Source organism: Pseudopodoces humilis, chromosome 17 (assembly GCF_049639895.1).
Source record: "Pseudopodoces humilis isolate 2021_Gansu_Grassland_sample_001 chromosome 17, ASM4963989v1, whole genome shotgun sequence".
Taxonomy (NCBI): domain Eukaryota; kingdom Metazoa; phylum Chordata; class Aves; order Passeriformes; family Paridae; genus Pseudopodoces; species Pseudopodoces humilis.
In genome coordinates this window covers 6134248-6152091 of record NC_142216.1, presented here as the reverse complement: position 1 = coordinate 6152091, position 17844 = coordinate 6134248, and the positions used below count along the sequence as shown (strand labels likewise).

The 17844-nt window shown below is 46.3% G+C and overlaps 1 protein-coding gene across 2 annotated transcripts in view; it reads right to left on the bottom strand.

The window, feature by feature from the left end:
- Nucleotides 1–1415: 1415 nt before the first annotated feature.
- GLRA1 (glycine receptor alpha 1) overlaps nt 1416–17844 on the bottom strand; it is a 36235-nt gene continuing 19806 nt past the window's right edge. The window contains exons 4-9 of one of the 2 annotated variants that reach the window (XM_005523596.2): nt 9688–9911; nt 7382–7464; nt 6592–6729; nt 5672–5886; nt 4938–5084; nt 1416–1730 (exon numbers count right to left, since the gene is read on the bottom strand). In XM_005523596.2, coding sequence (XP_005523653.2) covers nt 1416–1730; nt 4938–5084; nt 5672–5886; nt 6592–6729; nt 7382–7464; nt 9688–9911 — 1122 coding nt within the window. The remainder of the gene's footprint in view (nt 1731–4937; nt 5085–5671; nt 5887–6591; nt 6730–7381; nt 7465–9687; nt 9912–17844) is intronic. The other variant, XM_088063554.1, reaches the window with a different exon arrangement.

Below are 17844 nucleotides of genomic sequence, written 5' to 3'. Positions count from 1 at the left end.
CCCTTGGCTTGCCCACAGGCCCCAAGCCAGGCTTTCAAGTAACACCCTAGAGGAGTTTGGCACATTTGTCCCCTCTCCAAACACCAATGCCAACCTGTGCTACCGCTTGGGCAAAGAGAAACCCCCTTTGCTCCCCCCTTCCCACCTCCCTCCCCCCTTTCCCCATCCCCACCAAGCTGTGCCAGCCTCCCCCGTGCTGCCAGGCAGCAGAGAGGGACAAAGCAGCCTGCTCCATCTTCCCATCCGTGTTCAAGGTAAATGCAGCACCAAAATAGATACAAAAATAGAATTTTGGGTCCATCGGCCCAGCTTCACTATTAATATAACTGCTATGAAATGTCAGAAAATAAAAGCTGCTCTCTCTATACACACCTGCCCCCCACCCCCCACTGACAGTATTGCCACACGCCCGGTCCTGTCAAAACAAGGCATCAAGATGCCTGTTTTCTCTATATTTTAAATACAATTGCTTCCATCCCCCCATTGTAAACAAACATGGCAGAAAGGGGTTTGGAAAAAAAAAAATAGAACAAACAAACAAAACTACTTTAAAAATCCTTCATCTTTTCTAGTGTTCTGAATAATATTTCGGCCTCCTGGGACTAGAATCATGCCAGGTTGTTTAAAAGGACAGAAGGTACCTGTGACTTCTGATGAAGGCCCTGATGTCCTTCCTGGGTTTCCTTTGGATGCTCTCTGGTGGGGATGAGAGAGATAATGTATTTGCTTTCCTCTATGCAAAAGTCACAAAGTGTTTGATCGGCAAACTCGTGACTAAAAAAGTAAATATATAAAATAAACAGCAATCCACAGCCTCTTTCTTAAGTTTCCCCCTCTATCCAGTTTTCAAAGTGCAAAACCTAGAGAAGCACAGAATGATTTTCTTGAGGTGTTTTTCCCCTTTTGTTAGGGCTTTCCCCCCACGTGCCTGACTAGAATGGCCTTTCTTAGCAAAAGTCAGATAAAGCATAATTGCAGTAGTTTCTGCACATGGAATCATGAATCATTCCAGTGACTTGAGAATCTAAGCTGTTAATAGCATAAAAAAGGATTTTTTTTTTGTTGGTCTTTTTTTTTTGTTTTCTTTTTGCATTATAATTAAGCATGAATATATATTACTATATTACACTGCTTGGATTGCTGGAGCAATCCACATCTTCCTATGCTGTAAAACTAACTTCCACCCTGCTCTCCCCAGATCAAGAGCTTCTTTTCTCCTCCCTGGGCCAGTTACCCTCAGTTCACATGATTAAAAGTCCCTCCCAGCCCCCCCTCCCCATTTTTTTTGTGTTTTTTTTTTTTTTGTTTGTTTTTTTTCCAGTAGATATTGCCGCATTCTTAAATTCATGCATTGCTGCATTGCTATTGCACATATATAAAGGATTGCTCGCTCCCTCCCGGCTGCTGCCCTCCCCTCACTGGTTGTGCACATCCTCTCTGCGGACAATCTTGTAGATGATCCAGTAGAAAATGTTGAAGATGAGGAAGGCCATGGGGAAGCCGATGCGGGAGATCTTGTCGATCTTCTTGGCTCTCTGGATGAAGAGCTTCCTCATCTCCTCGGGGGAGCGCGACGGCGGCGGCACCGGGTTGGCCGTGTTGTTGTTGTTGGCTCCCTTGACAGAGATGCCATCCTTGGCTTGTAGGCAGGCTGGCCCCATCCCGTAGGCAGTGAAGTTGAACCTGCCTTCCCCAGCCTCGTCCTCCTGGAACAGATTGAGCATGGGACTCTACTTAAAATGAGATATAGACAGTGCACCCTCGCTATAAGGCTCTCCACTCAGTGGCCTGCTCTGCACGGGAAAGATGCTCCCACCATGCCTCAGCCCCCCTTGGGCAAACCCCCTGCTCTTGGGAGATCAGCCTTATAGAGGGGTGCCAGCTGTGTGGTGCACAGATGCAAATCAGGGGATCCAGGCACCCCGTGGACAACAGGACTGACTTCCACCCTGTTGAGGTCTTTGACACATTTAAGGGTTTGTGGCGCTGCTCTCATTTTTCCAGCCGCATCCCCTGTTTTGCTTCTGCCTCTCCCTCCCCCCACCCCTCCTATCAGCACCTTCTTTGCTTTGCCTGTGCAGTTTCAGCTTGCCCAGAAGGAGTGGGCTCCATGTAACTCACGTAGCCAAAGCCGCAGCTGCTTCCTACGGAGTTACATGGACGTGCGGGAGCCAGGAGCTGTCCAGGAAAAGAGCTCTGCAGGCAGCGAGCAGCCAGCCCTCACTCGCCTGCCCACGGCACCCCACGGCCATCCCCACCAGCCAGCTTCTAACTCAAGTGCCCTGTGGGTCAATGGCAAGGCATGGCTGCTTGTGGTAATGCCAATTATTGAGAAAAAATACAATTCCTGCTCCTATCTAAAGGCAAATGGTGTTGCTGGTTTTTTGGTTTTGGTTTGTGGTTTTTTTGGTGAAAGCTTTGCTGGAATTCCAGAATGATTTAGCCCTATTTTATTGAACACAGGGGTGTAATGACAGTGAAAACCAAGTTTGGCCCAAGTAATTCAAGCAGCAAGTTGCAGAGGCAGAATCCAAAGTCTCTTGACTACAGGTCACCAAGGCTAATTGTAGACCAGTGGCACTAATTAGTCATTAGCAGAGGCTGGTCCACGCTGTGTCCCCCAAAACTGACCTAGCAGCCCCCTCCCCTGTAGCTGCCTGCCCACTGTGCCCTGCTGCCCCTTGCCCTGTCCTTTGCAGAGTTTCTTTTCTGGATGGCACCTGCATCCCATGAGCAGCTGCGTGGGATGGAGGAGCAGGACACAGAGGACACTGCCAAGTCTGAGCAAAACAAAACTACCCAAATGAAATTAAGATCTGGCTTTCTGCAATACTCAGAGCTTATGGACCTTCTCATCATGTCTGTAGTGCGGGGGTTCAGGTAAAACTGCCTCTCCTCTTTTCCCATTGCACAAACAAACACTGGCACGTGTCTGGCTTAACCTAAACCACTCAATCCTTAATTCACTGGATTTTTTTATCTTTTTGTTGCTGAGGGGCCACTGGCTGTGACTTTGTTTTGGCCACTGTGGCTTTGTTTCGGTGGGTGCTGTAGCGGGGTGAGAGAAGACAATAGAGACTTTTTCAAGGTGCCATGTCAAAGGAGAAAGGCAAAGACACCACCATGCACACTGGGAAGTGTTTCCAAATACACCTCATGGTGTCATGTTAACCAGACTGGTCCATACCACTGCAACATCTCACTGTTTTTTTCAGCCTGGTGTGTCATGCCTAAACCTGTCAGAGCTACCCAGTCAAGTCAAGACATCAGGACAGAGCAATTAGTGCCTCTGGCAGCTGCATTAGCCCACTGGCATATTATCAGTCAGCTTGGTTTTCTGATGAGCCTGCAAACCTTGTTCATTTAGCTTTTGTAAGTGTTTCTGTTTGTGCTTCGCTCCAATTACATAGCTGTGAGATTGGGCAGGGACTGTGCTAACAGCCTTATGTTCAGTGGAACAGCTCTGGCAAATATCTTTAAAACTCCTCTTGCATTAGTGAGGTTTTTTTTCCCTTCTTATTTTTTATCAACAGATTGATCTGCATACAACAGCACAGATCCAGAGACAGGATGCCTGAATCCAGAGGAAGAGATAAATGCACAAATGCACCCATGTGAGCAGGTTTAGCTCTGCCACTACTCAGCAGGCTGCATCTTTTGAAGCAAAGCTTTGTTGATTTTGGGATAGCAGAGCCACCCTGAGTGCTGAGGATCTTATCTGTTACTTCTTTTCCTTTGCATTTGTCCAGTACTTTTCATCCCTGGTCCTGGCTGGGTTGAGCACAAGTGAACAATTATCTCTTGTTTTGCAAATAGGATGACTGAAGCAGAGAGAGACAAATCTAGAAAAACACAGAGATTCCTGCTCCTCAACCTGTACTTCCTCCTGGAATAGTGGCAGTTCTCCAAGCATACACTGTGAAGTGCTGCAGGTCAGGTTAGACACAGGGAAAGACTTCTAATCTCTGGGACAGTGAAGCAGTTGTATGGGAGTAAGTTTCTGGAAGGCATGGATCATGGAGGGCTCTTTTAAAATAGAGGGGACAAATACCTATGAGAAATCTCTAAGGCAGACCTTGGTGGTCACCTATGGGCTTGCTTGAGATTTTTATCAGCAAAATGTTCTTTGTTTTTTCTCTCCTAGCAAATGTACTGGTTTTTAATGCTCTCCCTAGGGCAGCCTCTCAGGCCTGGTGCTGAAAATTTCCTAACCCCTTTCCTGATTCTACCAGTTAAATAGGAACAATTTGTAAGTGCCTTTGGCCTTGTGGTCACAGACACCTTTTTGTTTCTTTCTAGTGTGTTCTGTGAAGTGAAATCTTTGCTGTGGCACCTCAGCCTAAAAGCTGTTAGAGCCCAGGCCAGGGAGCTGTCGGAGCTGCGTGCATGCTTGGATTGGGATTGGGATTGGGATTGGGATCAGCCACAGCAGGTAAGCATGGAGCAGGCTAAGGCTAAGAATAAAGCTCTTTCCTTCCAGGAGGAATGTGCAGTCAGTCTGAGAAGCAGATGCTTTTGAACACGGAGATGGCAGAGACAAACGAGGTGTCACTTACCTCTGGGCTACTGTAGGCTGTCATCTTGGGGGTGCTGCTCCCTGACACCTCCCTGCCTGCCTCCCCCCAGCCCTGGCTGCAGCTTCTGGGGAGCAGAACTCACACCAGAACATTGCTGTGTGAAAATTGGCCTGTTGAGAACAACCCTTTGAGCTGAGACCACCTGGCTGGCTAACAAAACCCAGCCTACTGGACTCTGGGGTCAGCAGGCTGTTAGAACAGACTCAGTTCCTTGAGGCAGCCCTTGTTTTTGGTGTGTGAGCCTTCTTAACATCTGACCAGGTACTGGGGACTTCCCAGGGGGCTAGTGGCTCGGTTCAGTTGGCCATGGTGTCCTGCTGGGACAGTTTTCAGCTGTGTCCTTCATGCTTTATGTATTACCTTATGATGTCTCCTCTTCCTTCTGAACCTGAGCAGCTCTTTGTGCTGCCGAGACACGAAGTTGACGGCAGCGTATTCCAGAAGAGCAGAGAACACAAACAGCAAGCACACGGCCATCCAGATGTCTATGGCCTTCACGTAGGACACCTAGGAGTCAGAGACAGAGACAGAAATGGGGTGGCTTCCTTACCCAAAGGCATTTTCACTTGGTGTTTTACATGTCTGACATCTGTTCTTCATACCAGAATCTCGCTCATTTAATGTGAATGTGTTATCAGGTCACTGAAACTCCTCATGGGCTCTTAAGTAGCAATAATTCCACAGCTTTTCATTTATTCAGGCCTTGACTGTGATTGTTTATATGCAAGGAAAACAGTAGTCCACCATACCAGAAGCCCTTCGTAAAGGGAAATTCAGTGCTATTACAAAAGTAGAATGGTCAAGTGACTAAAAAGCTAAAATGTAGAGTGCACATCAATGTGTGGTTGTTGCAGGGGTTTGTAAAGTACAGAGCTCCTGGTTACTGGGAGCTGTGGTGAGTGCTGAATCTTAGGGGAAGTTTTGCTGCTAGTCATAGAGAATTAAAAAAATTTCAACGTGGGACTGCAATTTGTTCAGTTTGCCCTTAAACTGGACTTGTACAAAGGCAGCAGGAGGATCTGTGTAGGGATTTACTTAGGTGCTGTCCACAAAAGAGGCATGATTTCCCTGGTGAAGACAAGGCTGTTCCCTACCTTGGGCAGTGATGCTCTGGATCCAGAGCTCTGCGTGGTCATGGTGAGCACAGTGGTGATCCCCAGGCCCACACGAGCAGGTGCAGCATCCATGTTGATCCAGAAGGAGATCCAGGACAGAATGACAATGAGAAGGCTGGGGATGTACATCTGGATCAAGTAATAGCCCATCTGCCTCTCCAGGTGGAAACGAGCTTCTATACAGGTGAACTTGCCTGAGGAGGATGGGAGGTACAAGGAAGGTTATTGGTAAGGCACGGGGAGCCTCCTGTTTTCAGCCAGTGTCTGGGGATTTTCCTTGATAAAACAGAGCCTTGTTAGGGGAGGAAATGAACAGCTGGTGTCCAGGGCATGTAATGATAGGACAAAAGGGAATAGCTTCAAACTGAAAGAAGGTTTAGATTAGATATTAGGAAGAAATTCTTCCCTAGGAGGGTGGGGAGGCCCTGGCACAGGTTGTCCAGAGAAGCTGTGGCTGCCCTGGAAGTGTCCAAGGACAGGGCTTGGAGCAACCTGGGATAGTGAAAAGTGTCCCTACCCATGGCAGGGGGTTGGAGCAATATGGTCTTTAAGGTCCTTTCCAACACAAACTATTGTAGGATTCTATGAACATTAACATAGCAAAGAAAGCTTGTTGTATGTCCTTTGTCACTTAAATTTTAAATACAAAAGAAGGTTCTAGGAGAGAAGATCCTAACCAAACACCCTTGAATTGATGTGGATGTTACTGGGGACAAGAGGATTTCACACATTTATGTCCATTAGCTTTTCATTTGCTATATATATTTCTACATGTCTGTTATCTCTGGAAGTGTAAGACAAGGCCAGAGTGCCATCAGACAGAGGAAGAGACTCTGGCAAATTCACAATCCTGAATTCCTCTCTACTGAACTCCTCAGTTAAGGGTTAACAGCACTGACCTGTGTTGTAGTGCTTTGTGCAGTATCTCAAGTCTTTTTCTTCTTTGAGGATAAACTGAGGCAATGTCAGCCCATCAGCAACTTGCACTGCTCCTTTTTCTTGCCACTCAAATATGAGATCATTCATCGTGTAGCCAACTGTAGAGAGGAAGGGACAAATGTTACATGAATCACATTAAACACTGGTCTGGAAAGGGACAGTGTTGCAGAAGAAGAGAGCTCGGAGGCAAGGGTGCATCCTGGCCTTCCTTGACAGTGCTGTCATGAATGGGATTTGGGTTGAGGCAAAACTGCTTGTTCATGTGGTGAGAGCCAGGGCAACGACCTCCCCTGGAGCTGCAATGGATTTTCTGCATCTAATCACATTTTTTCTTGAATTTGGCTTGCTGAACTGTTTTCTACTGTTTCCAGCTTGACCTCTTTCTCTGGAAGAAGCTCATCATCTTTCCCTCCTTTGGGATAAGCAGCATGTACAAGTGGCAGATGTTCATCCAGAGAGAAAACATCCCACTTGCAGCTGAAAGCACTTTCACCTCTCTCCTGCAAAGTGGAAGGCCAATGTAAACACAAGCAAGCCAGGGCTCCTGGCACAGGATCTTTTGGGGTTTGGCTTCTCTAGCAAATGTCACGTGCTGAATGAAAGGGAAATCCTAAGCAAGAGGTTCCCGAGCAAGCCTCCAGCGAAGGCTGGGCTGGGAATGGGTTGCAGCTGGGAAAGGAGATGGCAGGAGAGAGCAGCAGGGAAAAGAGGCTGTCTCCTCTCCAAAATGGGGATGTGCACAGGACTCACAGCTTTCTAACTGCATGATGCACGTCTGTACGTCCATGGGGAAGTTCTTCAGGTCCATGGGGCAGGCCAGGGTCAGTGTGATCCTGAGGAGAGAAGAGAGCACAGGGAATGACAGACAGTGAGCCCTGCTGGGGGCTGAGCCCCTCAGACACACCCAGCTGGGGATCCACTGATCACCCATCTCTTCCCTGCCTGTGCTGGACATTTGGGGCTGTGCTGCCATTCCCAGCAGAGGGCTTTGCATTGCAATGCTGCTGGAGACTGTAACAAAGGCTTCCCCCACCAAATAGCTCTGCTGCCTCGCTTTTCCTGTCTTGCCTCAGGTTCACAGCAGGCTGGATTAGCAGAAAGTCCAAGCCCACTCTCTGGAACCCCCAGATGCATTTCTAGAGACTGGCACTGCTCATAAATCTCTGAACAGAACATTTCTGCGTCATAAAAAAATCACCAAAAATAAGTTTGATCAAGATCACATGTTTGTGTATGGGGAAAGACTTGAGTGGGATTTTCTGCAGGGAAAATGTCCTGTGCCAAGCCAATATGAACTCCTGTATCTTCCCAAATTCCTGCAGAACCCTTGAGACCTCTATTTCTGTCTCCATTTTCCACTAGGTGCAGGCTGCATTTTCTGTGTTATTTTGCTGTGCTGCTCTGTACTGTGATCTATGCTTAAAATGTTTGGTTGGTTCAATAAGCTGATACTAAATGATTTGCTCCACATAGTTAGACTTGAGTTATTTGGTTTGATAATGTTGAAAACGCTGTTCCCCGAAGTGTTTAGGGTTTTCAGTTTTTTGCCTTGATGTAGAAATAGCAGAATTACCCAGGGGACAGAAATTGAATTTTTCTATTATCAGACCTACAAGAAACTTATCAGGAGGGAAAGATACTTTAATTTAAAATTTTATGTTGTTAGAAATTCTCAGCTTGAGTTTAGAGGCATGTTGAGACAGAAGATGTGAGAAAGTCCACCTTCTTGTAAATGCCTTGCCTAGAGTTTGATTATTGCAAATAGTAGTAGCAAAGAACCAGTTAGAAAATGGCAGAGCACCCTGTAGAGATTTTTTTTTAAAGGGAAAGACTATTTCTCCTTCTGGAAACTCTTTGCATTTACAGTGTGCTCTTCTTAAGGAATGTCCTCTCTCTTTTTAATTTTCACAGGAAAATGTACTTATAAAGAAACCTATATTTCTCACTTGGAGATGAACAAGATAGGAAGGCTGTTCTTTCTAAACAAGAACTGAAATATTTTCAAGTTTTTGTCATGATTTTTCCATGTCCCCTGCTGAGTCACTGCTCTGTTTGGGTTGGGGCACCCTGCATTCCCCCTCTGTGCCCCTGCAGACCCTCCTGGAACAGGACTTTGTGCCATGCTCACCACCAAGTTGCCACCCTTAGTTTTGCTCCCTGCCTGTTTATAAAATGAACAGTGAGGTTTCCCCATTCAGCCACCACGTGGCAATTCTTTTATTGTTTTGGCCATCAGGGAGCTGGTCTCTGGGATGGAACCACCTTGGTGTTTGAGGGAGGCCTTTGCAGCATTAAGGTCTTTATTTCCCATTTTACAGCTCCACTCTGCTTTTCCTTCCCACAGCTGCCACTGGGAGCTGCAGTGTCAGATGGGGTGAGTGTTCCACAGGCAAATTTATATTATACATGAGGTGAAAAAGTCTTCAATATAGAGTTAAACTTTCCCATTCTAAGCTTGTGATGTTTGATCTTAATTTCATTGGTTTAAAATAAAGTGTGAATGGGGTTGGAAGTGAAGGTGGGGGCTAAGGTTGATTTCTTGTGGGAAATTCAGTGCAATTAGTTTGATTTTGCTGATGGATCCTTGGATCTAGCAATAAAGGGGTAACTGGGAAAAACTAGGTTGAGACAAAGCCATGGGGCTCTACTTTGCATTTTCCCTGATTTTGACTTTTTTTTTTTTTTTTTTTTGTCAGGAAATGCTGCAGCTTTGAAAACAGAGTGTTCATGACCTTCTACTGATTTTCACCACAGCAAAGCTGGTTTTAGACTTGTGCTAACATAAAAGACACCTGAAGTAATTTTACATTAGGGATGCTAAGGAATCTACTAGCAAGGAGCAGAATCCTTGAACTGAAAGAGGTAAAGATGAGTTAAACTCCATCCCAGAACAACCCTCTGTCTCAACATGCTTTAGCAGAGGTCCCTTCCCACCACATTGCTTCAACACTGCTAATTGTATGATCTGTCACCTTACAAACCCCTAAATTTCTCCAACAGCATGCCAAAGTCGAGGCTTGAGTGGGGGGTTCCCCACCTTGGTGGTGTCTCCTCACCTGATGCTGTAGAGGACATTGCCGTTCCGGGAGATCCTCAGCAGCTTGTTGTCTGTGGTAATCTCATGGAAATGGGCCCCTTTCTCGTTAGCAAAGAACAAATCAGGCTTCCAGATGGAGTCCAGCATGGAGGGGTCCAGGTCCAGGGAGTCGTCGGGGTACTCGTTGTAGGCCAGCCGGGGGTCGTTCCACTGCTGCCGCAGGAAGATGTTCACCCTGTAATCCTGCACACAGACAGCCAGTCAGGGCTCAGAGCAGCCTCAAGGTGCTGGCAGCTAGGGAACACACACCAAAATCATCCTAAAATGAGCCAGACCGTCTCCAGGCCTACGGATCCCAAGCTGTGCCAAATGTTTTTGGTATTATTCCTCAAGGAAGTGTTATTAACTTCCAGCTTTGTAGCTTACAGCTATGTCATAGCAGGAGCAGCTGCCTGTCCCTGTGTCCCTCTGTCACAGCAATTGTCAGCTGTGTCAGGACCTCTCTGTCTGGAGCCTGGGGCTGCCGAGGGGATGAGCAGTTGTGGAGGTCAGAACGGCCCCTGTCAGCGGGAGGATGTTCCAGAGGATTAAGTGGGGAAAGAAGCTGAAATCAGCTTCCTTTCAGTGCTGAACAGTCCCACATTGTGACTATCTGTGGTTCCCCCAGTGCTGGGAAAGGAAAAGGCTGTGCCTGAAAGAGAAATTCCCTGTGTGTCTGCTAATATAAGGATAACTCAGATGAGCTGATGGGAGCAGCTGCCCTTGGTTAGAGTTTATGAGCAGGAGAGGGATATGCATGAAGTCTGTTCTCCTGATCCTCAGTGTTCTGGGTTCCCCTCTCTAGTGTCAAAATGTCATAAAGGCAACAGATTTTACAGGATGATCATTTCCTTAATTGAAGGTAGTCCCTCACCACTATGCAAAATTATACTTGCTACATAACCACGAATCTTACAGCTCCCCTAAGTTCCTCAGGTCAAGGCTGGCTGCTGAGGCTGAGTTCAGACACTACTGGAAAAATCAGAGGCAGTTTCTCTTCTCCCTGTCTGACCAACAGCTTCCCATGGTGATCTGCATGCTCCTTTTCTTCTGACTTTCACATAGGAAACTGTGCCAGCAAATTGAAATGGGGATAGGATGTGCCAGCTATCAGGAGAGGGACGAAAGCTCCACAACCATAAATTAATTGACATTTTCTAAGAATAGAGGCAGACTGTGTCTGAAGAGCAGCATATAATAAACCAATTCCACTGCCCAGGCCCAAATGAATAGTTGTTCTCATGATTAAGGGTTTCTTTGCTGCCTTTCTAACGCAAATGTACTTTGAAGACTTTTATTAGGAGACAGTAAATGGAGGGTGTCTGATGTGCTGGCTGGTGTCTGATACCTGCTGCAGGCACTCGGTGACAGGCTCCCCCTCACTCTGCCACCAGCTCTGTTCTTTCCATCTGGAGGACACAAAGCTCTGGAGCTGAAGGGTGCCAGTACAGGAGAGACTTTCTGGTGCTGCTGCCTCCAGAGCTCACTTGCCTGTGAACCTGCAGCCTCTTGTCCAGGAGGACTTGACTCCCGTGGTGGGAGAGGATTATGCTGGGTGCTCTGTGCTTTGGATGAGGCAATTCCTAGCCAAACACATGGTCCAGAGTCTGTTTGAGGCCACTTTGTGCCATCTGCATCCTCAGAGCACAGAAGCTGCTAATGACATTAATAATTGTGACAACAGCAAATGAACCACGGACTTGATGCTAAAAGGAGCAGAGCTCTGAACTCAAAAAAGGACTGCAACACTATTTCCTTCTGCTGATATTCCAAGTGTCACCTTCACAAGTCCTAGTGCATCCCTCTGACTTAATGATTCATCTCTGTTGACCCTGGATAATGTGTCTGGAGGAAATGTGAATGGTTGGGGAACAGGTTGTTAGCACAGGACCAGCCCAGCCTTTCCAAAAGGAAAGGCTTCTTTCCTTTTCCCCTGGAAAAGGAAAGAAGACATGAATTCCTACTGGGAGGCAGCAGCTCCCAGAACTAGGTGTATATTTTCAATTCTCCCTTTTCTGTGTGTTGCAGTCAGGGGAAATCAATGTCACTGACCTAATAGGTAGAAAGCAAAAAGTTGTTTTGCTTATTCAGCTACAAATAAGCTAGATGCTAGCAGGTCAGCTGCAGTTTGGGACTTATGTCATGTACAACACAAATTAAACTCATGTTTGGAAGAAACTTCAGTGGTAGCTGCCCAGAAGTGTGCTCAGCCTGATGGAGTAGTAGAAGGGGGGAGGGAATGGAGCCAAATTCCCTACAACAGCCTGAGTTACAGCGGGTAAGATTTGTTGCTGGAGTAAATTCACTGCTTTGGCTTCAAAACTTGCCAAAAGGACAGAAAAGGGTGGGACAGGAGGTGTTGAATGGTTTATGTTGCCACCACAGCAGGCATGAGACCACAGGAAGAAGAACAGCCGTAGTCTTTGTAACCATGAGGAGGCAGCTTAATTAAATGCTTGTGGGCCAGATGAAAATTAACTTCTCACAGTGGCTGGCTGTGAAAAGGCCCCTCCTAACTCATCTCTAGGGTCACAGTGTCCTGTGCTCACGTCCTGCTGAGAACAGTCCAGGGGCACATGGGGAATGTGTGGTGTGAGAAACTGCACCACCTCCACCCCAGGGATGTGCAGCAGTGGGGGAGTAACTCTGGTCTGTGTTACTCTGTGTTCCTTCTTTGCAGACAAGTGTTTGCTATGGATGATTTTTGTTTTGGAATACAGAAAATGAAGCATTTATGTTGTGATATTAAAAAGTCAAGGATGAAGAAATAAGATACCTGCACTGAATGCAATTCTCTGGCTTTGCCATTTCAGGGCATTAATATTTTACCTCTGTGTGTGCATTTAGTAAGATCTTCCTACTCAGGGAGTTTACTCACAGCCCTGGCCTGCTCACTGAGAATGTGGTTTTCTCCCAGATTTGCCCTTATGTCATTACACTGCAATGTTGAAGGCTCTGAGCAGCCTTTTAGGTTTCTTGTGTCCAGCCTTATTTGAACATAAATGTAAAAACAAGCACTGTGACTGCAAACTGGCCATGACACAGCCTGGGGGCCAGCAGAAGGCATGGGGAGCAGTCAGGGCATGTCTGTGCTGTGACACAGGCTAAGAGAAGGGTTACAGTGCTCTGCAGCAGCTGAAGATCCTCTGTGCTGAAAGCTTTGTCCTCAACATTGCAGTCAGGCTGGGAGGTGATGAGCTGAGGAATGCTCATTCCTTGGCTACCTGGAGATATGCAGCATTTCTCCTGGATGCTGTTATTGGAGATCTTAATTAGCATCCCCAAGAAGTTCACAGTTATTCCTAAATGATGGACAGCACTGGGCAATTTCTGATGTGAACTTTCAAGCAAGGAAAAAAGATGTTTGACTGGGGCTGCAAACTTGGCAAAAAAAAATTAAAATTCTCTTTCTCCATACTCTTCTTATCCCTCACATTCTTCATTTGTGTGCCTATCACATCCAGGCATTGATTATCTTGTGCAGCCTGCTCCTCTGGCTGGCTTGGGAGAGGGGAGCAGCAGCTCTGTGCACTGAAGGCATTCAGGAGCTTTGCAATTTTCACAAAGGCATTTTAGTCCCAAGAGGGAAATGACACAAGGCAGGAAGAGAATAACTGGAGTGATCAGAGTAGTTCAATTTGATAATGCTGAAATGAAATTCTGCTTAGTGACCTCGCAAGGAGACAAGGAAACAGAAGATCATTTGAGACCTTCCCTTCCCAGGATCCCATAGCCCTGACATCTCCTGCTGAAAGCAGAGGAGCTGGAGGCAGTGCTGAGCAGGAGGGATGGAGCCTCTCAGGACACTCAATAGGTTTTCCCTCCTGACTCAGTGGTTCTGTCAGAGCAGCCTCTGCACTGAACAGTCTTGGGGAGAGATTTCTCCTTTGATAAATTTACATTTTGCTGATGGAAAAAACAGGGTAGAGACTGATCTCGTTTAGAAGGGGATTCTGGGACCCCACCTGGGCAGCAGAGCACGAGGGGCTTTTATTAGCATTGAGTTAATTCACTAGAATGGGAATGAACAAATATTTTGAAGGCAACCTGCCTTGCCAAGGAGCACTACAACAGACTGTAAAACACCCAAGCACACCAGGAGCAGCCCTAGGGAGGGTTAATAGCTAAATAACCAGTTTGAAGCCTGTGTGAAACCACACCTGGCTGAGGGGAGAAGGAGTCTGTATCAGAGAAGGGCAGGCACCTGGTGCTTAGTAAGTGTGGGGATCTTTATACTGGAATCCAAAGCAGAAAGCTTTTCTGTGTCTTCCTACAAAAAGTGGGGAATATGTATCTTTCTGAGCCAGTAGAGCTGCTGGGATGTGAGCTGCAGCCAGCATCCAGAATTGTAAATGTAGGTATTTAGTAGAGAGGTTTTGTTTTTCAGCTTGAGGGGGTTTTGTGTCCCTGTATTTGAGTTGCACAGTCCTATTTCACGGACTCTTCTTGCCATTTTTTTTCTTTTCCCTCTCCATTACTGACTGAAAGGACAAACTCCAGCCACAGACAGCTGCAGGTCTAACACTGAGATGGCAGCAGACTGAGTTGTTGTGAAAACCTTTTCATTTTGTGTTGCGTGACTTGTTAGATGCTTATCATCTCTGTGGGACTGATGGTTGGGTTTCAGAATGACTGACTGCAGGAAATTTTGCTCAAAACCTAACTTTTGCTATGGGCTTTGTGCATTGAACCTCGTATCTTTTGCTGATTTTGGAGTGAGTGGGACCAGTGTTAAATGTGTGACCCAAGTTCTTCATCAGAATCTCTGCTGTTCTGGGGTTTGTGGGTCTTGATTGAATTTCTTGGTCTGCTTTGCAGGGTGCTTTGTTTTCTCATTGGAAATCTCATGTGCAGATGTCTCTGAACAAGCACTTAACATTTGGACAGTTGCAGCCTCCAGCTTCTCCTGTCCTCAGGAGATGCTGGGAACCCAGTTGTGGCTGTGCTGCAGCTGGCTGGAGGGCCACATTTGCTTTGCTCTTTTCAGATGAGATAACTATGGCATGAAAGCAGCAAAAATGAATTTGCATATTTACACTGTGTCTACAGGAGGCTGTGCTGGCTCTTCTGTGATTTTTAATTTCTTTTTCGGTCCCTTCTTTGCTGTGTGTGGGTCCTTTTTAAAAGGAGAGTCTAGAAAAGCTCATCCTGAATCCAGCTGCTAGCATTGCTAGGTCTTCCTTCTTCTCCCTGTGCTTCCACTGAGTACAAGATGCTCTCAGCTCCCTGAGCCACTGGAAGGCCATAAAACTGCAGCTTCCACTGGAAGAGGGAGCAAGGGCATCACTTAATTTCAAGTTTGCTGTAATAGCAGGGAACTTGTTAATAAAATGCTCAGATAATCCTATCAGTTGCCTCATCCCCCAAAGAAAAGCCAAAGCTGGTGCAGTTTATTTATTTAAAACCCAGAACCTGTTCCCGAGGTGCCTCACTTCTGTTTATTTGGAACGAAGACTTTCTACATTTGCTATAGATTTCATAATCTGGTATAGCTGTGGAGTTGTTCATGCTTTTGAACAGCAAAAAGGGTTTTAAGAGCTTGTGTTTGGGGGTTGTTTGGTGTTTGTCAGAAAAATAATTGGAGAGAGTGGCTGCATCTTGCACCTGTCCTCGGGAATCCCTTGCTGTTGGATGCATTACTGCAGTGATGCTTTGGGACAGGAGGAGTCTGCACTCATCTGGCTCTTGGGGTTGGTTCTCTCTTCCCTTTGGAGCACTGGCTGGGTTCACAGGGATGTGTTCCCAGTCCCAGCCTCCCTTGTCCTTAGAGCTCCAGGCAAGTGAGGCTGGATATGAGCTCTGAGCTGCAATCCAACACAAATGTCCAATCAATTATGTGCACCACTAGAGGCTTTTATGTTGGTCTCCAGCTCTGCAGGATGCTTAAAGGAGTTACTTCCCTTGCTCTAAATCAGCTCTGCCTTAGGAAATCAGTTTGGTGGATGACTTTGCCTTTTAATTTTTTTTTTTAAATTCCCCCTAACCTTGCAGCAGTTTTCAGACCTCCATTTCTTGTCTTGTTCATTTTGAACCTTTGTGGGGCAGATAGCAGCTTTCTGCCCAGTCTGGGGAGTTTGTGCCTTCTCTTGGCTGCAACTCATTTTCTTTCCTTCTGAGGTTTGTGGACCCAGCTTTCTTCATCAAATACCTGGGTTTTTTCTACTTTTCTGTATTTTTTCTCTTCCTCTACATTCCACGAGGGTTCAAGCCATAAGTGAGCACTCTCCCTGTAATTTCTTTAATCCTCTGCATAGTGAGCTCGTGGTTTACACTAATTTGTGATATTCAGGCAGTGTAAACTTAGAAGGGAGCAGTGGTACTTTCTGTAGGAATTATCAGCCCACTGTGGAGATATTTTAAAGCCTTCTCTAACTGCATGTGGGGTACCCTTAAAACCCTGTGACTTCTCCTGCAGGAATTAGTGTAACAGTAATGAAACATAAGATGATGTAGTACTCAGACCTGAACCTGATCAGGGTTAGAGTGCCAAATGATGGGGGTTTAAAACATAATTTTCATTCTCTTTTTGGCCAGTGAAGCAGCTAGGGGAGTTTTGCCATCATCAGTTCCAGGGGTAAGTGATAGGCTATGGCTTTCTTTATGGTAAAACACTGATTTTCCCCTCTCCATTTTGCAAGCTGCCAGTCTTTCCTCTGATGTTTGACCACTTGTTCCACTTGAATTCAGAATAGTCAGGTCTGTCTCAAAAGCCCTTCAAGGCAGGACAGTGTGTTCTTCCCAGAAAGAAAGTTCTTCCCAGCTCTGTTGGGGAGCTGACACTGCCTGTTTGTCCTGCTGCATCCTCAACCAGCGGGGAGGGACTGGCTGCTCTGCAGAGTAAATCCCAGGTTACAAATCCCCAGGACCTCTCCAGCTTGCTGAGATCTCCTCTTCAGCTGTGTCAGTACCGGTGTTTCTTGTGTTGCTGCTGGTGTTTACGAGCAGAACTGCTGCTCCCGCGCGGGAGCGTTAGATCAGGCTGTGTGCGATGCTGCGGCAGCCTGACATCTGGGCTGGCTTGCCAGAGCTGCCTCGGATGTTTCTAGACAAAGCAATGTGCCCACAGGGTGTTCCTGGGTTCCCATGGGAATTTTTTTTCTTTTTTTTCCATGGAAGATTGCCTATGAAATGAGTGGCATCTGGAGATGATAGTGAGTCCCTGCAGCGTGTCTTGGAGGTGAACTGCATCTCTCTTGTGCTAGTCTGTGCTAATTTTATGGAGCATCCTGCTTACAGGGATCATGTGGCATCTTTGGCTGCTCTAGTGCATCTTGCAGTGTGGAGCAGATGCACTGAAAAGCATGTCAATGGAATGTGCTCTGTACACTGCACAGATCCTTTGTGGGATTGTCCTGCTCCCTTGCACTCTGGATTGGTGCATAGGAACAGAATTTATTGCCTGTAATGCCAAAGGAGGTAACCAATAATCAGTAAATTAGGAACAGATGTGTATTTCAGTGGCAGTTCTTCCTCTTTTGCTTTATATACAAATGAATCCACGCCACGCTCCTCACCTGTGAGCTCTGACAAATTCTGCAGAGCAGAGAGGAAATCTGTTTCCTTGTGCTTGGACAGAATTACAGCTTTTGTTTCCTCCTCCACTACCAGAACTGAACTGTCCCAACCCAAATATTTCCAGCAGAATGATGTAGTGTCAGAAGAGACTTATAACCTGAGCTGTATGGCTGTGGCTCTCCTCTGACAGTGGTGTGCATGCCAAGTAATTTGTTCAAGTCAAGGGGTGTGATCTATATGCAAAGCCTAAAACTTCCTGCCTGAATGCACAAAACGCCTGAAGCTGGAGCCTTGCATTCTTCATTCAGCATTTTTCTAGAAAAAGAATTACCAGAGGGTAATTAAACACCATATTTCTGGATTATCTTTAATTAGCACAGCAGTAAGGCACAATACCTCCAGAGTTTTCCTTTGCTGTTCACTGGTTATGTCACAACCAATCTTTAATAGTTTTCAGATGGAGCAATTATCTCCTGTTCTAGTGATCCTCTGCTCCTAGTGCCTTGCCAATTAGATACAGCCTTTAGCCATGCTCACTAATTTTGTAAGAAGTGAGCCTTAACTTGGAAATATTGGCTTTGATTTTCAACTAAAAATCATTGTCTATCAGAAATATGTCTCC